This window comes from Salvelinus namaycush, chromosome 42 (genome assembly GCF_016432855.1).
Source record: "Salvelinus namaycush isolate Seneca chromosome 42, SaNama_1.0, whole genome shotgun sequence".
Classification (NCBI taxonomy): Eukaryota; Metazoa; Chordata; class Actinopteri; order Salmoniformes; family Salmonidae; genus Salvelinus; species Salvelinus namaycush.
The window spans coordinates 6,237,798-6,257,648 of NC_052348.1; the positions used below are offsets into that span (position 1 = coordinate 6,237,798).

Sequence of the window (19,851 nt, forward strand, 5' to 3'; positions counted from 1 at the left end):
TCCCAATGTAGGCTGTGTATGTAGGCTGTTTTTTGCCCTAGCACTACACAGCTGATTCAAATAACCAACTCTTCATCAAGCTTTGATTATTTGGGGAAGGGGGGGGGCAGGACCGAGTTTGGGAAACCCTGGACTACATGGTGAGGAGCCATATTGAGACACACCATGGCTTTACAATGTGAAGAATACCCTAACCACAGCCATGTATTTAAATACATTGTTCTGACCCCCAACTGTCAAATTAGCAACCACAGAAACGTACATTTAAATTAACAATTTTATTGTTTATCCCATAAAGCATTTTCCATATTTGAAATAGCAGTAATGTGACAGACAGCAATGGAACCATTTACAATAAACAAAATACATTCCCACTTTAACTCAGTCAAAAGAAAAAAATTTAAAAAAAGTTCCAATAACTCCACTCAATGTGTATTTCTTTGAAGTCGTTAATTTTACGAAATTATTTTGCTTATTGGTTTCAGATGAAGACAGAGAGCACGGTCAGAACGCTAGAGAAACGGAGATGGAAAGAGACCTCTTCTCTCAGCATCTCTCCCTCATCCCTTTCTTTTGTAAAGCCACCCTGTCAGACTGCCCCTCTTCTCCTCCCTAATCCCCCTTTTCAACTCAGATTCTTACACCTATTAATGATTCTAATAATAACTCCCCCCCCCCACCCTTTACTACATTCAGAAAATAAAATAGCACCCCTAATTCTTTACAGGCACAGTAGGGGTACTACAGATGCCACAGCGACAATTAATCACAATTACCGTAGTAGTTATATCAATCATAATAACAAAAAAAAATGTTGCAAGTCTGGGGAGAAAAAAGTAAGCAAATTTGGTGTGTAGTAAATAAAATAGAAAAGTGTTCCCAGCCCTAACAAACCCACTACTACAGGGGAAGTGGTAATGGTGTCCACATAAGCAGACTACACAACTTTGTACCTTGAGTTCATGGTGTGATGTCACAGTGGCTGTTAAGACTATCAAAACACATAGGTCAACTAGTAGAATGGTAGAGTAGCCTAGCTAAAATATGATGCAATTACTCAGCCTGACAACAATGTCAGAGATGTTGGAGCCTTCCGGAGGCAAGTCTACTACTTCTAGGCCTACGTGAGGATTGCAACACAACTTTAAGGACGCAGTTCCAAGCTGAAATCGTGTGGAGGACATCAGACCGAATCTGGTCACGCAAAAAGAGATACCAAGCCTGCACCTAAAGCCCATTACTACCCAACCTGGACAGTTCTAGTATAGATCAACAGTCAGCGTGTTTGAGGAGGATGTGTTTGAACAAGGCACAGCGCAGAATCACTCATCTTGATCACATAATGAGTAGTTATTTAGAAAGCAAGGTGATTTGGAGATCAGTGATTCTGAGCAGTCCATCTGCAATGTAACAGTAGTCAATCTCAAACATGCATGATGATAAGGAGACAAAAGGGTGTGATGTCATAAAGAGTAGCCAACCTTTATCAGAACCATACATGGAGGCAACATCCATTCTGTAGCAAAGTTGGGCATAAAATAAAAAAATCGGACAGAAATCAAAAAAAGAAAACACAATTCAGGGACGTTAATAAATATGAATAGTGCAGTGAAAATAAACACAAAACCTTTTACTTTTCAAAAGTCAGCTTTGCCAGCCCATAACCCTAAGAAATACACATTAAAGAAGTACTCTGCTGTCCTCTTCTCTAGACACAGTTTGATGACATCTAAATTAAATCAAATGTTAATTGATTATTGATTGATTTCTGAAGCTGGCTGGAATGTCAGTGTGTGGCCAGTCTGACTGATGCTGGAAGATCATTCAGCTCTCGCTTTTCATCCAGTCATCCCTCCATTCCCTAGACTGGACTGAAGAAGCTTCTCCCTCGCTTTCTCTCTACCTTCCCACCTGTCACCTTACAGGTAGAGAAACTGGAATGAAATTAATAAGTACTATCTTATGTTAGAAATCATCTATAGACAGGAATTTGCCTTTCAAAATTGAATAAATATGCAGGAGAGTTCAAGACACAAGCAACGGCCATATTCAATCAAATCCGCTTAACAAGCTTCTGGGGAGAAAATAAACACTCATTCTGAGCGGCCAGAAAGAATGTTTGAATCAACTACAAAGTTGTGTTTCTTCTCTGGTTTGTCGCACATTGTAAAAATTATGTTGTCAAGGAGCTACGTGAACCAAAACGTGCGTTCTTTCTGCACAAGAGGAGTGGTATTTTCAAGACCTATTCCGCTAACTCGTTAAACCAGGCTTGATTAAATAGGACCTTGAGTTTTGTAAAATCCCTCACGGTCAGGGCCCGTATTAAAAAAGTCAGAGTGCTGAGCTAGGATGTATCAGCTCCCTCTTCACTTCCTTTGTATCCCTCTTTCTCTCACCGTCTCAGACTGTTCACCTTTCATTCCGGGCTTTATCCCTCTAAAAATGTAATTTTTTATTTTTCTTTCCCTGCACTCCATCTTCACCTCAACTTGCTCCCCTATTTATTTTATAGTTCCTTCCCTTTCATTCCCCAAACCCCTCCCACCCCCTCTTTTCCCCTTCACTCATAGAACATGTTAGTAATATCAGAGTCCAGGCTGTAAATCCAGACCAATAGAGGGAACGACATTAAAACGAACGACCAGGACACGCCCTTGAACACCCTGCTTACGGCGGCGGTCATGCCCCCTGGCCCTTGACCCCTCCGCCGGCGCTCCCGCTCCTCCTCCTGGCGCTCCACGTCGGTACCCGGCTCGATCCAGTTCCGGGCCAGGAACTTAAGGGCCTCGTCCATGAAGATGACGGGCAGGGACATCTTGAGGACTACAACCCACTGTGGCCACGACAGTGGGCGGATCTGGAACACCACCTGGATGGGAGAGAAGGGAAGGGAGAGAGGGGAGAGAAGGCAAGGGGTGGTTAGACAATGAGATATCGGAGAGCACAATGTAACACACACACACAGGCACTTCACTGTTCAGCAGAGGTCATTTTGGCACTTTTTTTAATTCAGTCAAGTCTTAGTCCCATTTTTGTCATTTGAATAATGATTTAGTCTAGTCTGTCAAAATAATGAAAACAAATGGGCCATTTTGGTCAACTAAAATGTCCTTTCATTTTAGTCACATCACATTTGTATTGCCTCATTAACCTATAGTAAATATGAAACATATCACTGACTTCCATGTGCATAAACATCCATAACCTCCATAAGCATAAACATACATAACCTTGTCCTACCAAAATATTTATCTGCATGAGATCATATTCTTCCACAAAGCATAAATAAGAATAATATTATTATATAAACTCAGCAAAAAAAGAAACATCCTCTCACTGTCAACTGCATTTGTTTTCAGCAAACTTAACATATGTAAATATTTGTATGAACATAACAAGATTCAACAACTGAGACAAACTGAACAAGTTCCACAGACATGTGACTAACAGAAATGGAATAATGTGTCCCTGAACAAAGGGGGGGGGGGGGGGTCAAAATCAAAAGTAACAGTCAGTATCTGGTGTGGCCACCAGCTGCATTAAGTACTGCAATGCATCTCCTCCACATGGACTGTACCAGATTTGCCAGTTCTTGCTGTGAGATGTTACCCCACTCTTCCACCAAGGCACCTGCAAGTTCCCAGACATTTCTGGGGGGGGAGAATGGCCCTAGCCCTCACCCTCCGATCCAACAGGTCCCAGACGTGCTCAATGGAATTGAGATCCAGGCTCTTCGCTGGCCATGGCAGAACACTGACATTCCTGTCTTGCAGGAAATCACACACAGAACGAGCAGTATGGCTGGTGGCATTGACCTTCCAGCATGACATGTTAGGTTGAGCCTGCAGGAAGGGTACCACACGAGAGAGGAGGTTGTCTTCCCAGTAACGCACAGCATTGAGATTGCCTGCAATGACAACAAGCTCAGTCCGATGATGCTGTGACACGCCACCCCAGACCAAATCGATCCCGCTCCAGAGTACAGGCCTCTGTGTAACGCTCATTCCTTCGACGACAAATGCGAATCCGACCATCACCCCTGGTGAGACAAAACCGCGACTCGTCAGTGAAGAGCACTTTTTGCCAGTCCTGTCTGGTCCAGCAACGGTGGGTTTGTGCCCATAGGCTCAAACATTGTTGCCGGTGAGGACCTGCCTTACAACAGGCCTACAAGCCCTCAGTCCAGCCTCTCTCAGCCTATTGCGGACAGTCTGAGCACTGATGGAGGGATTGTGCGTTCCTGGTGTAACTCGGGCAGTTGTTGTTGCATCCTGTACCTGTCCCGCAGGTGTGATGTTCGGATGTACCGATCCTGTGCAGGTGTTGTTACACGTGGTCTGCCACTGCAAGGACGATCAGCTGTCCGTCCTGTCTCCCTGTAGCTCTGTCTTAGGCGTCACCCAGTACGGACATTGCAATTTATTGCCCTGGCCACATCTGCAGTCCTCATGTCTCCTTGCAGCATGCCTAAGGCACGTTCATGCAGATGAACAGGGACCCTGGGCATCTTTCTTTTGGTGTTTTTCCAGAGTCAGTAGAAAGGCCTCTTTAGTGTCCTAAGTTTTCATAACTGTGACCTTAATTGCCTACCGTCTGTAAGCTGTTAGTGTCTTCACGACCGTTCCACAGGTGCATGTTCATTAATTGTTTATGGTTCATTGAACAAGCATGGGAAACGGTGTTTAAACCCTTTACAATGAAGATCTGTGAAGTAATTTGGATTTTTACGAATTATCTATGAAAAGACAGGTTCATTTCTTTTTTTGCTGAGTTTATAAGAATTATCTGGCCATGTAAATTCCTAATTCAGCCTACATAGATATTACACACTAAACAAACAGACAAACGCAGAGAGCGAGAGACAGATGGAATGAGAGAGAGAGAGAAGCACCATCACTAGATGGTGCCGCAAAGTAGTATGGTTGCACCTCCATCACGCGGTTGCGTCATTGCCATTGATAACAACGTTCCAGACGCCCCGGCCACATTGATGTCCAGAAGTAAAATGGGAGCTAATGACTGTTTTTCCCACTGATGTAGTAGAGTCACTAAACCTCGAGTCCGAATTGATTCCCAAGTCCCCTGTGCTCAAGTCCGAGTGGCTGAAGTCAGAGTCCGTGTTACCCAGTCAGATATAGCGTAGTGGGATGCGGAATTTAGTCAACTAGTTTTAGAACGGCCCGCAATATGCTTTATGAATGTAAAATGCGGCCTGCCAATGCACGACAGAAAGGGAAAAAAGCGTAGCGGCAGAATTATGGGTTATGTCTTTTGAAAGGATAATCAAGTCATTCTGAGGAAAAGAGGGAGGCTTGGCTACATTGGTTACAGAACCTGTATATGAAATTTAGTGGGAAAAGAGGGAGGTTTGAGCGAGACAAAAAAAAAGCAAAAACTGTCTGCTTTTCTATAGTCTAATCAAGGGAGAAAAGCATAGCCAGGTTGTTGTTTTACTATTAAAGTTGTTTTTAATTTCGTAAAAGGAGCTTGTGTTTCTTAACCAGGCAAAGGATAACTAACTAGAAGGCTGGTGGTGACTGGTTAGCTACGGGGAAGCAAGAGTCGCCACCACGATGTGTATAATCGGAGGGGGTGCCGGAGCGGAGCCGGTCTGCTCACACTCAACGCTAGCTCCCCTGCAGCTCACACTCAACGCTAGCTCCCCTGCAGCTCACACTCAACGCTAGCTCCCCTGCAGCTCACACTCAACGCTAGCTCCCCTGCAGCTCACACTCAACGCTAGCTCCCCTGCAGCTCACACTCAACGCTAGCTCCCCTGCAGCTCACCAGCGGATGTAGGCTGTGTGTGCTGTGCCGGGTGTGGGGCATCCTTCCCTGCGTATCTGTGCTGCTAATATTAATTGTGCACATCACTGAAAAGCTCTCCCACATTTATTTTCCAGTCCATTTAGTAGTCAGAGATTTCATCTAGTCTCGATTTAGTCAACTGAAATGAAAAATTATTTTCATTTAGTTAGTTTTTTTCTGAGTCTATTTAGTCAGTTATAGTCACGACAATTGCCACTGAAAAATAGGTGTTTGACTAATATGTTATTGTTGTTGACAAAATTATGCCAGATGAACGAACACACACACACTTACAGGCAGGGGGTCAACATAGAGGATGAGGAAGTGGAGCGCCATGGAGAGACAGATGGCTCCCACCAGCCAGGGGTTGGACCAAGGAGGCATCTTCAGGAGGGACTGGTTTTCTGACAGACTGAGGACGAGGACACACACAGCAGAGCTCAGAGATGGACCAGTACAAACTCAAAAGATGCCAATAAAATATTGATACTAACACAACTCTGGATATCAGTACAAAGTCAGATGTCAGTAAAATATCCACACTTATACTAAATAATCTGATATAAATCTACTCGATTGAATAATCACGCATATCATGATCATTTTTTTTGTTTAATTTGACTTAAACATTTATGTCTGATTGAAAAGAGCAAAGGTGGACAACAAATGCAATAGAACTGAATGAACTTTACAGTTGATATTCATACATGCAGAATGTACTATGACTAAAAACAAAAATGTTATCACACGAGAACTAAACCTGTTCTGTGTTGCGTCATAAATAATGATCTCTATGACCGATGCTAAGTACCGCAAGGAATCGTTGGGAGTTGCAGTTTTAGTAGCGTACCTGTTGAGGGCGTTGCACATCTCTATGGTAACGAGCACGGACAGGGCCATGGTCATGGGGTAGGGCGACTCGAACACTGAGCACTGCACCCCCGCAAACTCCCCGTGGCCTTCACTGCACTGGAGATAGTGGGACTGAGAGGAGAGAGAATGGAGAGAGAGCAGGGAGTGAGAGGTCGGAGGTTAGAGACGGTAAAGTAAGAGAAGTGAGAGAAGAGAGGGACGTGTTCTTACCAGTTGGTAGAAGGAGAGTTTGGGTCCGTCGTGTGCTGCCATGAACCACCAGGCTGCAGCTCCTACTGTGGCCGCTCCCACATAGCCTGAGAGAGAGGTCAAAAGGTTAGATGTGTATATTCTAGAATCCCAGCTGATAGTGACGTAAAATCAAATCAATCGTCCAAATGTTATTGGTTTACAAATACATCTGACAAAGTGCTCACGAGGCTACCTCTGCAAAGTATACAAGTTCAAAATACAAAAACCCTGTCTGTTCATAATCTATAACCTCACAATGCGGTATCTGCCATAGATATAGATCGAGATATACTAGATTTACTCACATCCGACAATGAGGTATCTGCAGAAGAGCCATCCGGAGATGAGTGGCTCCTTGGGGGAGCGTGGGGGGCGGGACATGATGTCCAGGTCGGGGGGGTTGAAGCCCAGGGCGGTGGCCGGGAAGCCGTCTGTCACCAGGTTGACCCACAGCAACTGGACCGGGATCAGGGCCTCGGGCATGCCCAGAGCAGCAGTCATGAAAATACTTGAGGGAAGAGGGTGAGAGAGGGATACAACATAATAATTCAGAAATCCTCTCTCTCACTGTCCCAGACCACTATTTTCCCTCATGGTTGAAGGGATTAACTCCTTTTTAAATTTTCCTTCTCCCTATTGTCACCTGACCTAAAAAGTAATCCTCTCCTAAATGTGCACCACTGTTCTGTTATCCTTCCCCTTTATTTATAACCGTAACCCCACCACCCTCTCTCCCTCCCCCGTTTCCATCTCCCTCTCCACACCATACAACCTCTCCTATAAACTGTTTCGTTCTGTTATAGATGGCTTTCTCTTCCTCTCCTCTAATCCATCCCTCTCCTCTAATCCATCCCTCTCCTCTAATCCATCCCTCTCCTCTAATCCATCCCTCTCCTCTAATCCATCCCTCTCCTCTAATCCATCCCTCTCCTCTAATCCATCCCTCTCCTCTAATCCATCCCTCTCGTCCCCCTATCCTCACCAGACAACCTGTCCTATGTTGGAAGAGATGAGGTATCGTATGAACTGTTTCATGTTGTTGTAGATGGCTTTCTCTTCCTCTCCTCTAACCCATCCCTCTCCTCTAACCCATCCCTCTCCTCTAATCCATCCCTCTCCTCTAATCCATCCCTCTCCTCTAATCCATCCCTCTCCTCTAATCCATCCCTCTCGTCCCCCTATCCTCACCAGACAACCTCTCCTATGTTGGAAGAGATGAGGTATCGTATGAACTGTTTCATGTTGTTGTAGATGGCTTTCTCTTCCTCTCCTCTAATCCATCCCTCTCCTCTAATCCATCCCTCTCCTCTAATCCATCCCTCTCCTCTAATCCATCCCTCTCCTCTAACCCATCCCTCTCCTCTAACCCATCCCTCTCCTCTAACCCATCCCTCTCCTCTAACCCATCCCTCTCCTCTAACCCATCCCTCTCCTCTAACCCATCCCTCTCGTCCCCCTATCCTCACCAGACAACCTCTCCTATGTTGGAAGAGATGAGGTATCGTATGAACTGTTTCATGTTGTTGTAGATGGCTCTGCCCTCTTCTACAGCCGCTACGATGGTAGAGAAGTTATCATCAGCTAAGATCATCTCAGAGGCGGACTTGGCCACAGCCGTGCCTGAACCCATGGCGATACCGATCTCTGCCTTCTTCAGGGCTGGCGCGTCATTTACTCCATCACCAGTCTGGGGGAGAGTGGGATGGAGGGATGGGAGGGGGCAAGAACAGGCGGTGAGTCAAAACAAGGGAGGAAACGCATGAAAGGCCCCACACAATGCAAACATGCCTTCTCAAATATGCCTTTTTAAGTGTCACAAAGTAGAGCCCTAGACAGGGACACTGCTGCCAACAGAGATACACATTCACCAACCCCCTAAACACACTCACACAGCCCCCTCTCACCATGGCTGTGATGTCATCGAGGCTCTGTAGGTACTCCACGATACGGCTCTTGTGTGTGGGCTCCACACGGGCGAAGCAGCGTCCGGTACGACAGGCCTGCCTCTGGAGGTGGGGGGGCAGCTCGTCAAACTCCCTCCCCGTCAAGCCCCCTGAGAACGGGTCATCCCTGCCCGCCTCCTCCTCCTCCTCCGTGATGATGCCCACGCGACGACAGATGGACATGGCCGTGCCCTTGTTGTCACCTGGGGGGGGACGTGAGTTTAGAGGTAAGATGTTAGATGGAGAGATGACACCCAGCAGGAAAAACGGTTTGAAATTGCGTTATTGGGGCCGGGCCGATACCAGGATCGTGGCAAGTAAACACAAAGCGGATTTAACTTCGAGGAAAAAAGCCCTAATGTCACATTAACTTAATTTTCCAAGCTAAAGCATACAATATTTGACATACAGCAGCTTTTTAAAAGGACAAAAAAAAGTTGTCTGCATTCATTTTTGCCATTGAAAAAAATATTGCAATACTGGTAAAGTCCCAGCTTTTCACGTTATAATATCATTTTAAGGTAGACGAGTGTGAGGCTAGAAATTCTGTTCAGTTGACTTTATTGAATCCCCTTGGATTATGTGTCTTGCGTCTCCCCATCCATCAAACATGTATCACAACACAACAAACAGAGGGAGTGTGTGTGAAGCGTGTCATACCGGTGATCATGATGACCCGGATGCCAGCCTGTCGACACATGCGGACCGCACCAAGTACTTCCTTCCTGGGGGGGTCCAGCATCCCCACGCAGCCCACGAAGGTCAGGTCCGACTGGGGGGAGGACATTGTTGTTAATTTAACGCCAATCAAATAAAACTAAATAAAATTTGAAGTGCCTTTAAAATCCACAACACACTTTAGTCAATAGGCAATAAAAGAGATTAATAAAGTGCATAATAACACAAAGGATGAAATAATCCTAAAAATCACTCACCTCGTAGTCGGCGAAGGTAGCCGAGTTCTCCAGGTTGAGGGAGCGTATCTCGGGGGGCGAGTCCCGGGTCGCCATGGCGAGGCATCGGAGGGTGTCCCGCCCCGTGGCCCACTCCCTGACGGTCCCCTGGAGCTGCTCCCGCCCCGCTGGCGTCATGGGCACCCGCACGCCCCCGTTCACCCGGATCCAACGGCAGCGCTCCAGCACGCTCTCCGGAGCTCCCTGGGAGAGAGACGACAAGTTGATACAAAGTGGGGAGATGGAGGAGAGAGAGTGCAAGAGAAAGAAACACGCAAGGAACAGAAACGACAGACAGACAGACAAAGAGACAGAGAGAGAGAGAGAGAGAGCTGACCTTGACAAACATCTTGGCCCCAGTGGCAGAGCGGCTGAGCTTGTTGGGAGAACAGAACACTGACATGGACTTCCTGTCACGAGAGAACTCCAACGTCAACTCCTTCCTCATCAACTGTTTAATCACCTGATGGAGAGGATAGAGGGAGGGAGAGAGAGGAGATATCATTCAATCATCCTGCCAGGAGGTAAATTAGGTCAGCACATCTCAATGGTACACACACACATTTTATTTTCAAAAACACAGACACAGATCTTTTGATTTTACAGACACACACCGAGCAGCAGGCAGTAGCTCTCTCGACAGCGGACAGTCCTCGGAGGTCTGTGTCGAACACGTTCATCTTCTCCACCAGACAGCACAGGGCCGTCTCTGTGGCTTCGCCTACCTTCTCATACACACCCTTAGACTGGGACACACACCCACAGGTTAAGGGTCAACAAGGATATTATTTGAATGTATTATTCCAAACAGATGCTACTGGACTGGAACAAAAAAAGTAGCTCTCCAGGACTAGAACTAAGAAGTGTCTGTCCATGGACATTTGTGTGTATCATGGTGTGTAGTGTAGTGGTTCTGGTGTGCAGTACAGTGGTTCTGGTGTGCAGTACAGTGGTTATGGTGTGCAGTACAGTGGTTATGGTGTGCAGTGGTTATGGTGTGCAGTGGTTATGGTGTGCAGTGCAGTGGTTATGGTGTGCAGTGCAGTGGTTATGGTGTGCAGTGCAGTGCAGTGGTTATGGTGTGCAGTGCAGTGGTTATGGTGTGCAGTGCAGTGGTTATGGTGTGCAGTGCAGTGGTTATGGTGTGCAGTACAGTGGTTATGGTATGGTGTGTAGTGCAGTGGTTATGGTGTGTAGTGCAGTGGTTATGGTGTGCAGTGCAGTGGTTATGGTGTGCAGTGCAGTGGTTATGGTGTGCAGTGCAGTGGTTATGGTGTGCAGTGCAGTGGTTATGGTGTGCAGTGCAGTGGTTATGGTGTGCAGTGCAGTGGTTATGGTGTGTAGTGCAGTGGTTATGGTGTGCAGTGCAGTGGTTATGGTGTGCAGTGCAGTGGTTATGGTGTGTAGTGCAGTGGTTATGGTGTGTAGTGCAGTGGTTATGGTGTGTAGTGCAGTGGTTATGGTGTGTAGTGCAGTGGTTATGGTGTGTAGTGTAGTGCGCAAAGTAGGCTGGCGCTGTTCTCACCTCGTTGTAGTCCAGAGAGGAGTCGTTACACAGAGCACAGATAGAGGCCATCTCCACCAGGCCCTCATACTGACTAGACTTCACTAACGTCTCATCCTTATACCTGAGGGAGAGAGAGAGAGAGAAAAGGACAAGGAGAAGAGAGTTAATAAGGGTGGATATGGAAGATGACATGGAGAGAGTGTAAGAGAGAAAGGGGAAAGATGGAGAGAGAAGTAAGGGATTGTGAAAAGCCATAAGAGGGGGAGAACAAGACTAGAGAAAGAAAGAATTAGAGGGGAACCAAATATTAGAAAGATAACATTTCTCAGCATCTTAAAGGACCAGTGCAGTCAGACATCTGATTCGTCTGTAATATATATATTTCCACACTGAGGTTGGAATAAAACGGAAATTGTGAAAAAATATCATGTCCATTTGACAAGACTGCCTGAAATTTCAGCCTATTTTGGTGGGATGGAGCTTTGGCCTGCCTGGTGACATCACCAGGCGGTAAAAATTAGTTAATACACCAATAAGAAAGAGTTCCAAACCCCTCTGCCAATAACAGGTAGTTTTCAGTTTTCCCCTCCCCACTCAGACAGTCCTAGCAAAATTGGGGATGAGTGATTCGTCATGACATCTAATGCTTTCAATACAACTGGGAACTCCAAAGAAACGAGAACAAATCATGATGTCCCTGATCTTCAGGTCAGAATTTCTAGAACGCTCTAGAAAGATGCCAGAGTTTCTGACATGGAATCTCATGTTGGATGACCATTCAAAGCAATTTTCCCGGTCTGGGCTCGTTTTGTTCCTGAGTTCCCAGTTACCTTGAACATGGCAATCATCAGTTAAGGGTTAAAAAGGTTAAAGGCACTCACACTTCCCCTTCCGGGGCGTAAGTCGATCCAGTCACCGAAAACTCACTCAGGGCGCATCGCTCCCCTGACACACTGTCCACAACAAATATCTACACACACATGCAGATACAGACAGACCGGGTTAGAAAATACACACTCATTGCCACAATCAGTAAGGTTAGGTCAGCATCAGGCTGAGTGTCTGTCAATCAACATGCCAAACCATCCCACTTTCAGGTCAGCGCCAGGGAACCACTCTTCACCCAATCTCCATTTTGCCCCTCCCTCCCTCTCTCACCCGGTGGACAGACATCTGGTTGGTGGTGAGGGTACCAGTCTTGTCGGAGCAGATGACGGAGGTGCAGCCCAAGGTCTCCACAGAGGGCAGACTGCGGACGATGGCATTCTTCCGGGCCATGCGTCTGGTCCCCAGAGCCAGGCAGGTGGTGATCACAGCGGGTAGGCCTGCAGGGGGGGGGGCAAGATTGAATAGGGTGAAGGGACGGTTAGTGGGGTTAAATATATGGTTCCATAATGGTTCTTCCGAGTAATGTAACAAAAGTACACTGGCTGATCAATCTATTTATCGAGTTAGAGTCTACATGGACACAGAGAGTAGCGGTCTTGAGAGAATTCATTTTGGTTTAGATTGCTCAGAATAGATTGGAATTGACTCATGCTCTACTTTGTGTGTGTCACACAGAGGCAGAGAAGGAAATAAGAGAAGAGAGAGGAGAGTGGAAAGAGAGAGGAGAGAAGAGAGAGAGGTGGTTGGTCCCACCACGTACCCTCAGGGATGGCAGCTACAGCCAGTGCCACAGCGATCTTGAAGTAGTAGACAGCCCCTCTGAGCCAGCTGCCACCATGGACCGGGTCATTGAAATGGCCTACGTTGATACCCCAAACTGCCACACAGATCACTGTGATCACCTAGAGGGAGGGAGAGAGAGAGAGAGCCTGTAATCACAACACTGCCACTCACAATTTTTTATATATATTTTTTTATATTTAACTAAACAAGTCAGTTAAGAACAATACAGCTGACAGATTAAATAAAAGGAATGAGGGAAAGAAAGAGGGACGAGAAGGAAAGTCCATGTACCTTGGACAGCTGTTCCCCAAACTGGTCCAGTTTCTGCTGCAGCGGTGTTCTCTCTGGGTCTGTAGCAGCCATCTCATCACGAATCTTCCCGATCTCAGTCTGCACCCCTGTAGCTACCACCACACCTATAGCCCTGCCCGCTGCAATGTTGGTGCCCTGGAAGAACAATGATATAAAGCAATGTGTTGGTGCACTCTAACTACTACAGGAGTTTGATCTGTAAAGCAGCATACTTTCCCAGATCAAAGTCATCGCTATAACATAGAAAAACGAGTCAGAGAAAAATAACGTAGGGATTACAGTCAGCACAAGAGCAGAAAGACATCTTTTCAACCAGAAATACACACTGTATTTTCAACATTTTGTTAAAGACATTTAAAACCACAATGAAGTGTTTTCCAACGTCTTGTGCTCATACGGTAGATGTATTATAAATCACGAATTGTGTTTTAACTATGTAGGTGGCGTGGGGATCAACGACATGCATCACACACATTCGGTATCGCTTAGTGATATACAGAAGAGAATCAGTACGTGGTCTAGTACCAACACAGCCCTCGATGGTCCAGTTCGATTGCTCCACTATCAGTAACCTGGAAGACAGTGGTCTTGAAGCTCGTTCACCTGGCTCTTCAGAAGTGTATTAGGAGCACTTTAGTAGATTACGTCACGCAGTATATTATGTGTCCTGTGCAAACAATGCAAGTGATGTTTTATTCAACCAACGGTTGAGTCACACCTTCAACACTCACATCAAAGCATCACAGTGCACGCACGCACGCTCCTGAGTTCTGGTTCCTCTCTCACACCATATCTCCCATTAGATCAATAAAACATACACACACACTCGCTCTCCCACACTTACACAAACGTGCACACTTAAACAAAAGTGCACCTTTTGGCTTGAGGCCTTAATCCCACGTGCTGTGCTGGTCTATTTCTAATCAGATAATGACCCCCCCCCCCCCCACCACACACACACCCTCTCTCTCCCACCCACCCACTTACAGAGAACAGCATGTTTTTCTTGTCCTGGTTGACGGCTCGCGGGTCAGGCACTGGGTCGGTGTGTTTGATCACCGACACCGACTCCCCCGTCAGGATGGACTGGTCCACTCGCAGTGTGGTGGAGCAGATGGAGGTCAGCCGGATGTCTGCTGGGACTTTATCACCCACTGGGGGAAAAAGGGGCGGAACGGGGGAGGTGATGGTGATGGTTCAAGTCTTACATTGCAGAAATATGTGGACACCCCTTCAAATTAGTGGATTTGGCTATATCAGCCACACCCATTGCTGACAGGAGTATAAAAATTGAGCACCAATATATCCATATCTCAGACTGGCCAATAAAAAGAAAAGATTAAGATGAGCAAAAGAACACAGACACTGTACAGAGGAACTCAGCCTAGAAGGCCAGCAACCCGGAGTCACCTCTTCACTGTTGAGAATGGTGTATTGCGGGTACTATTTAATGAAGCTGCCAGTTGAGGACTTGTGAGGCATCTGTTTCTCAAACTAAACACTAATGTACTTGTCCTCTTGCTCAGTTGTGCACCGGGGCCTCCCAAACCTCTTTCTATTCTGGTTAGAGCCAGTTTGCACTGTTCTGTGAAGGGAGTAGTGCACAGCGTTGTACGAGATCTTAAGTTTCTTGGCAAGATCTCACATGGAATAGCCTTAAGTTCTCAGAACAAGAATAGACTGACGAGTTTCAGAAGAAAGTTCTTTGTTTCTGGCCATTTTGAGCCTGTAATTGAAACTACAAATGCTGATGCACCAGATACTCAACTAGCCTAAAGAAGGCCAGTTTTATTGCTTCTTTAAAATCAGGAGAACAGTTTTCAGCTGTGCTAACATAATTGCAAAAGGGTTTTCTAATGATCAATTAGCCTTTTAAAATGATAAATTTGGATTAGCCAACACAACGTGCCATTGGAACACAGGAGTGATAGTTGCTGATAATGGGCCTCTGTACGCCTACGTAGATATTCCATCAAATAATCTGCTGTTTCCAGCTACAATAGTCATTTACAACATTAACAATGTCTACATTGTATTGCTGATCAATTTGATGTTATTTTAAATAAGGGATTTTCTTTCAAAAACAAGGACATTTCTAAGTGACCCCAAACTTTTCAATGGTATTGTATATAAAACATATTTGGTAATATCCTCCCTTTATAGTGGACCTTTGTCCAGCTACTGTATTTAAAACAAGTTGTTTCAACTTGTGTATATTTCCACATTGAAGCCATGCAATTTCTTAGAACAATGTGGAATGCAAACAGGGTCAGGTTAACATACTGAATTTAGCAAAGATTGGATAGGTCTACATTTTGCTATTTAGTTTCTGTAAGCTGTTGAACAAACTATAACGGACTAACATTGGAATTGGAGTTGATCCCAAGGCAATACATAAAAGACCGTAAATACACAACTTAAAGCAACCACATATTTCGCCATGGAGCACGTTTCTGATTGGCCAGTGAGGGGCCAAGCCTCGACACACCCTAAACTTGTTTATTCATCAAAACCCAGCCCTTTACCACCCATGCCAGCAACAGTGTTGATAATTATGGTTGTGAAAATAGCAAAAATATTTGACACCGCTAGCGCTTAGATTGACCATTGTGTTAAGTCTGTTCTAATACAACCCATAACTTAGAACAGCATAACTAAACTAAAGCCCATAGAAAACTGCAGTTTTTTTTATATTTATGACCTGTCAATCAACCAAATTCATTGGTAAACATCTCAAAACCCTGCAAGATCATTGGCTCAGAGGGATAGACAGGCAGTGATGTGATGCATGATGCATGATTCTCATGCATGATTCTCAAATGGCACTCTATTCCCTAGCTCTGGTCAAAAATAGCGCACTATAAAAGGGAATAGGGTGCCATTTGGGACGCATGCCCCAGTGTTCTGCTGTGTAAACTGTGATTGGTGTCACAAAGTTCCCATGCTCTTTAAGCCAAACATCGCCACTGTGAATCTTTGAGTCACACACACAAATAAAAAAACACACTCAACCCCCATTTCCTCTGTTACTTCTTTGAAGCTCTAAGAATAGAAACAGATCGCCTTGAGGATTCGGCAATTGGGGCGGTCTTAACCCTTTGAGCTGTGTTGTCGCTAAAAGTCACACAGAAATTTGAAACTGACCCCCAAACTGCATTTTCAGTCAGATATCTGTAAAAAGTTTATTTGAGAAAATATTTGGGAAAGAAAGGTTAGCGTCGCTGAACCCGTCTGGCGACATTCCCAGAGCTTATCAAGATGCAGGGATATTGGGTTTTGTAGGCCTCTTCGAATATCACATCAACTGACAGCACCTTGATTAAATTATTAATTTCCCATAAAACCTTTCTTTGAGCTCCATGATGATGCGAGAGGGCAAAGATCCAACCCATACAGATACAAAAATGTCAAAGGTAACTAAACATTTTATTTTGGGAAATTTAAACAACTCAGTCAATAATAGAACACTTTGGGTATGGGATTTGCTAAATGGGTATGGGATTTGTAGTTTCTGTTTCCCCCTACACACCTGCCACCTTCGCTGTGTCTCCACTCCCCAGGTACGATGTATAGAACACTAGGGACCTTTCAGGAGTTACAGAATTTGTAGTTTTTTCCCCCTACCTGCTATAGTACCTCAATATCATAGGTGATTTTTTGGAGTTGCTGTTCTTCTTTCCATTATTGGAGGACTTCTAATATAAAGAACACTTGGGCCCCAAGACTAGAGGATGGTGGGATTTATCTGCCTACCTGCTATAGTACCTCAACAATGTTATCAGTTATAGTGTAGAACACTGTGGTCCCTAGAGGACTCTGGGATTTGTAGTTCTGCTTACCTGCCACCTCCACTATGTCCCCAGGAACGAGGTCCTTGGCCCGGACCCTCTGGACACTCTTCCTGTCCTGTCGGTACACCTTCCCCATCTCAGGCTCATACTCCTTCAGCGCCTCGATCGCGTTCTCAGCATTACGCTCCTGGAAACACACACACGTGAATGAACACACATCGTCTCACACATTAATGTTTATGCATGAACACACACACACACACTTAGGAAGGAACACACACTAATGCAACATGTCAAAACACTGTGTGACTTTACCTGCCACACCCCGACGATAGCGTTGGCGATGAGGATGAGGAGGATGACGAAGGGTTCCACGAAGGCTGTGATGGTCCCCTCTCCTTCCTCAAACCAGGCAAGAGTCTGTCAGAAAAGAGAGAGAGGAGAGAGGTTAAAGAGGAACTTGTTTTCAACAACCAAGAGAGTATGTGACCGGGATGGTAATACTGTGAGGATATAAAGAGTGAATAGTAATGCTCAGAGCAAAATATTGAAATAGCTATAAACATATGTCTGAATGACTTTGGGTAGCCTGTAACTTAGCCATTTACTGTAAAGTTACAGAATTTACAATAGTGTTTGTTTAGGTTGTCTTTCTGTGTGTGTTAGTGTGTGTGTCCTTACGAAGGAGATGCAGGCAGCCAGCAGAAGAATCCGAACCAACAGATCCTCAAACTGTTCCAGGACCAGCTCCCATAGCGACTTCCCTGGAAACACAGATATGGAAAGAATGTAAATGCAGGGGATGGAGAGCGAGAGAGAGAGAGCGACCGGAGAGAGAGAGATAATGAACATCTTACCTTCTTCTGCCGGTAACTCTGCATCATGGAGTTCAGAAATCAAGAGAGAAAGAGAGATTGTTATAAACATAGTAATAACATTACTATTTTCAGCCATCATCAATATCATCATCACATTACTAAACATAGGCCTAACGCGGGTGTCATTACCTTATAATAATCATTGAAACAATTGAGTATTGGTGAGAGTAAAAGTCTGGCATTTTTTAATTTAAGGGTGAAATAGGGGTCAAGGGTTAAGGATTAGGAGTGAAGGGTTGGGGCTGTGTCCCAAATGGCACCTATTCCATACTTTGGTAAAAAATAGTGAACTGAGTCCTATAGGCGCTGGTCAAAAGCAGTGCACTACATAGGTAATAGTGTCATTTAGGTCACGAACTAGGACATACCGTTTGGGCCCCATCTCTCCTTGCTTTTCCTCAGCTGTTCACAGCTCAGGCCTGTCGACTCATTCACAGAGAAATACCCCAACACCTCCTCGACCGTCTTAGTATGGGCATTGTCCATCCCTGAAGGAGAGCGGGATAGAGAGAAGGGGGGTGGAGACGGGGGGAGAGGATGGGGGAGACAAAGAGAGAGTGTGAAGGGGGATGCACAACACATCAGTAGGCCTACATAACATTAAATCTTAACTAGTGAAAATAAAATGGAGGTGGAGAAAGGAATTGTGTACTCTCCATTCCATTCATGACCTCACTGCACTGAATGAAACATGACCACAATATGGGGACCGACTTGATGCTGTAAATACCGATAATGTTGAGACCGAAATAACCGCCTGGGGACATTACAAAACGAGCATAGATAGTGAATCAGATGCACCTGTTACATGTAAATTAGGTTGATTTACAGCACCTGTTCGGTTCAGTAGGGGATTCAACACGATACAATAAACTTCGCAACATCATAATATACTAGAACCGTGGATCCTCTGTCACGTTGTGCTAAATGCATATATCGATTGTTCGAAGAAAATACAATGTCAGAATGTTACTGAAAGAATCATCTTCGCAGCAGCCAACGCAGAGCTCAAGTGAGCACGCAGACAGGTCAACTGTTAGTCAACCATTCTCACATTATTTTACAAATAAAATAAACGTCGTATGTTTGTTGATATACAACGTTAAAGTATTGTTGACGAGCTGTTAAATATATGCATTGAAGGTAAATGTCCTACTTCCAGGCCGATCCGCTGCGACGCCTTCAATATGCTAACATTTGCTAACTGGCGTTCTCAGAATCGGTAACTAGCGAATAATCCTGTTTGCACGGGACGTTTACGCTCAATTAATTTAGGGAGACTTACCAGTACAATACGTATCCCGGTATTGCGTTGACTAACAACTAATTCTGAAACGTTGAGTAAATAACACAATATCAAAACAAATAGGATTAGAAAACCACAAAAAGAAAACGTTAATTCCCACGACGAAATGAGAAATCGATCTAACGTTACATTAACTGCCTGGCTATCTCTCCCACTGAATCGCTAGCTAACGTTACGTCCTGGAAAATTATAAGGAAGGCATTTTCAGAGAATAACAGTAATTTTCTTCCGGTACAACTAAGATTTGTTGGAGGCGTATTCCCCTACTTTTATATTTGATTACAACACCGATGTCGTGCGCTTTAATCCACCCGCTATGTCATAGCTATCTAAATAGCCGTTGCTTTATTTAACGCTAGGCCACAGAATTACACCGTTGTGCATCAGTGGCAGAAATCGTAGAAGCAGAAGTTAGGCCAATTAGAGACCTGGGATTTAGACTGAAATGGCTGTACAGCGAATCACATTGCAGTAACTACCATAAACCCGCCTACCGGTGATTTGCTGCAGGAGGGTGGAACCCCAACCTTGCCCTTGGCTCAGTGCTTGACCAATGAACGTGTTGTGCGACAGTC

General features: G+C 45.1%; 1 protein-coding gene across 2 annotated transcripts; it reads right to left on the reverse strand.

Moving 5' to 3' along the window:
* Positions 1 to 259: 259 nt before the first annotated feature.
* On the reverse strand, positions 260 to 19,645 carry LOC120034779 (sarcoplasmic/endoplasmic reticulum calcium ATPase 2-like). 2 transcript variants are annotated; one of them, XM_038981384.1, is made up of 24 exons: positions 19,544 to 19,642; positions 19,256 to 19,299; positions 18,339 to 18,458; positions 17,950 to 17,967; positions 17,774 to 17,856; positions 17,408 to 17,512; positions 17,141 to 17,279; positions 14,289 to 14,455; positions 13,281 to 13,436; positions 12,967 to 13,108; positions 12,477 to 12,643; positions 12,200 to 12,288; positions 11,337 to 11,439; positions 10,426 to 10,557; positions 10,149 to 10,274; positions 9,794 to 10,015; positions 9,519 to 9,630; positions 8,820 to 9,061; positions 8,382 to 8,602; positions 7,221 to 7,423; positions 6,895 to 6,980; positions 6,662 to 6,795; positions 6,106 to 6,223; positions 260 to 2,872 (listed from the first exon to the last, which is right to left on the reverse strand). In XM_038981384.1, the coding sequence occupies exons 3-24, from the start codon at positions 18,454 to 18,456 to the stop codon at positions 2,564 to 2,566; spliced, it is 3,192 nt and encodes a 1,063-aa protein (XP_038837312.1). In that variant the 5' UTR covers positions 18,457 to 18,458; positions 19,256 to 19,299; positions 19,544 to 19,642; the 3' UTR covers positions 260 to 2,563. The 2 variants fall into 2 exon arrangements, with proteins under 2 accessions (XP_038837312.1, XP_038837311.1); XM_038981383.1 differs by having other exon boundaries at positions 19,256 to 19,645.
* Between the last annotated feature and the right edge of the window lie 206 nt (positions 19,646 to 19,851).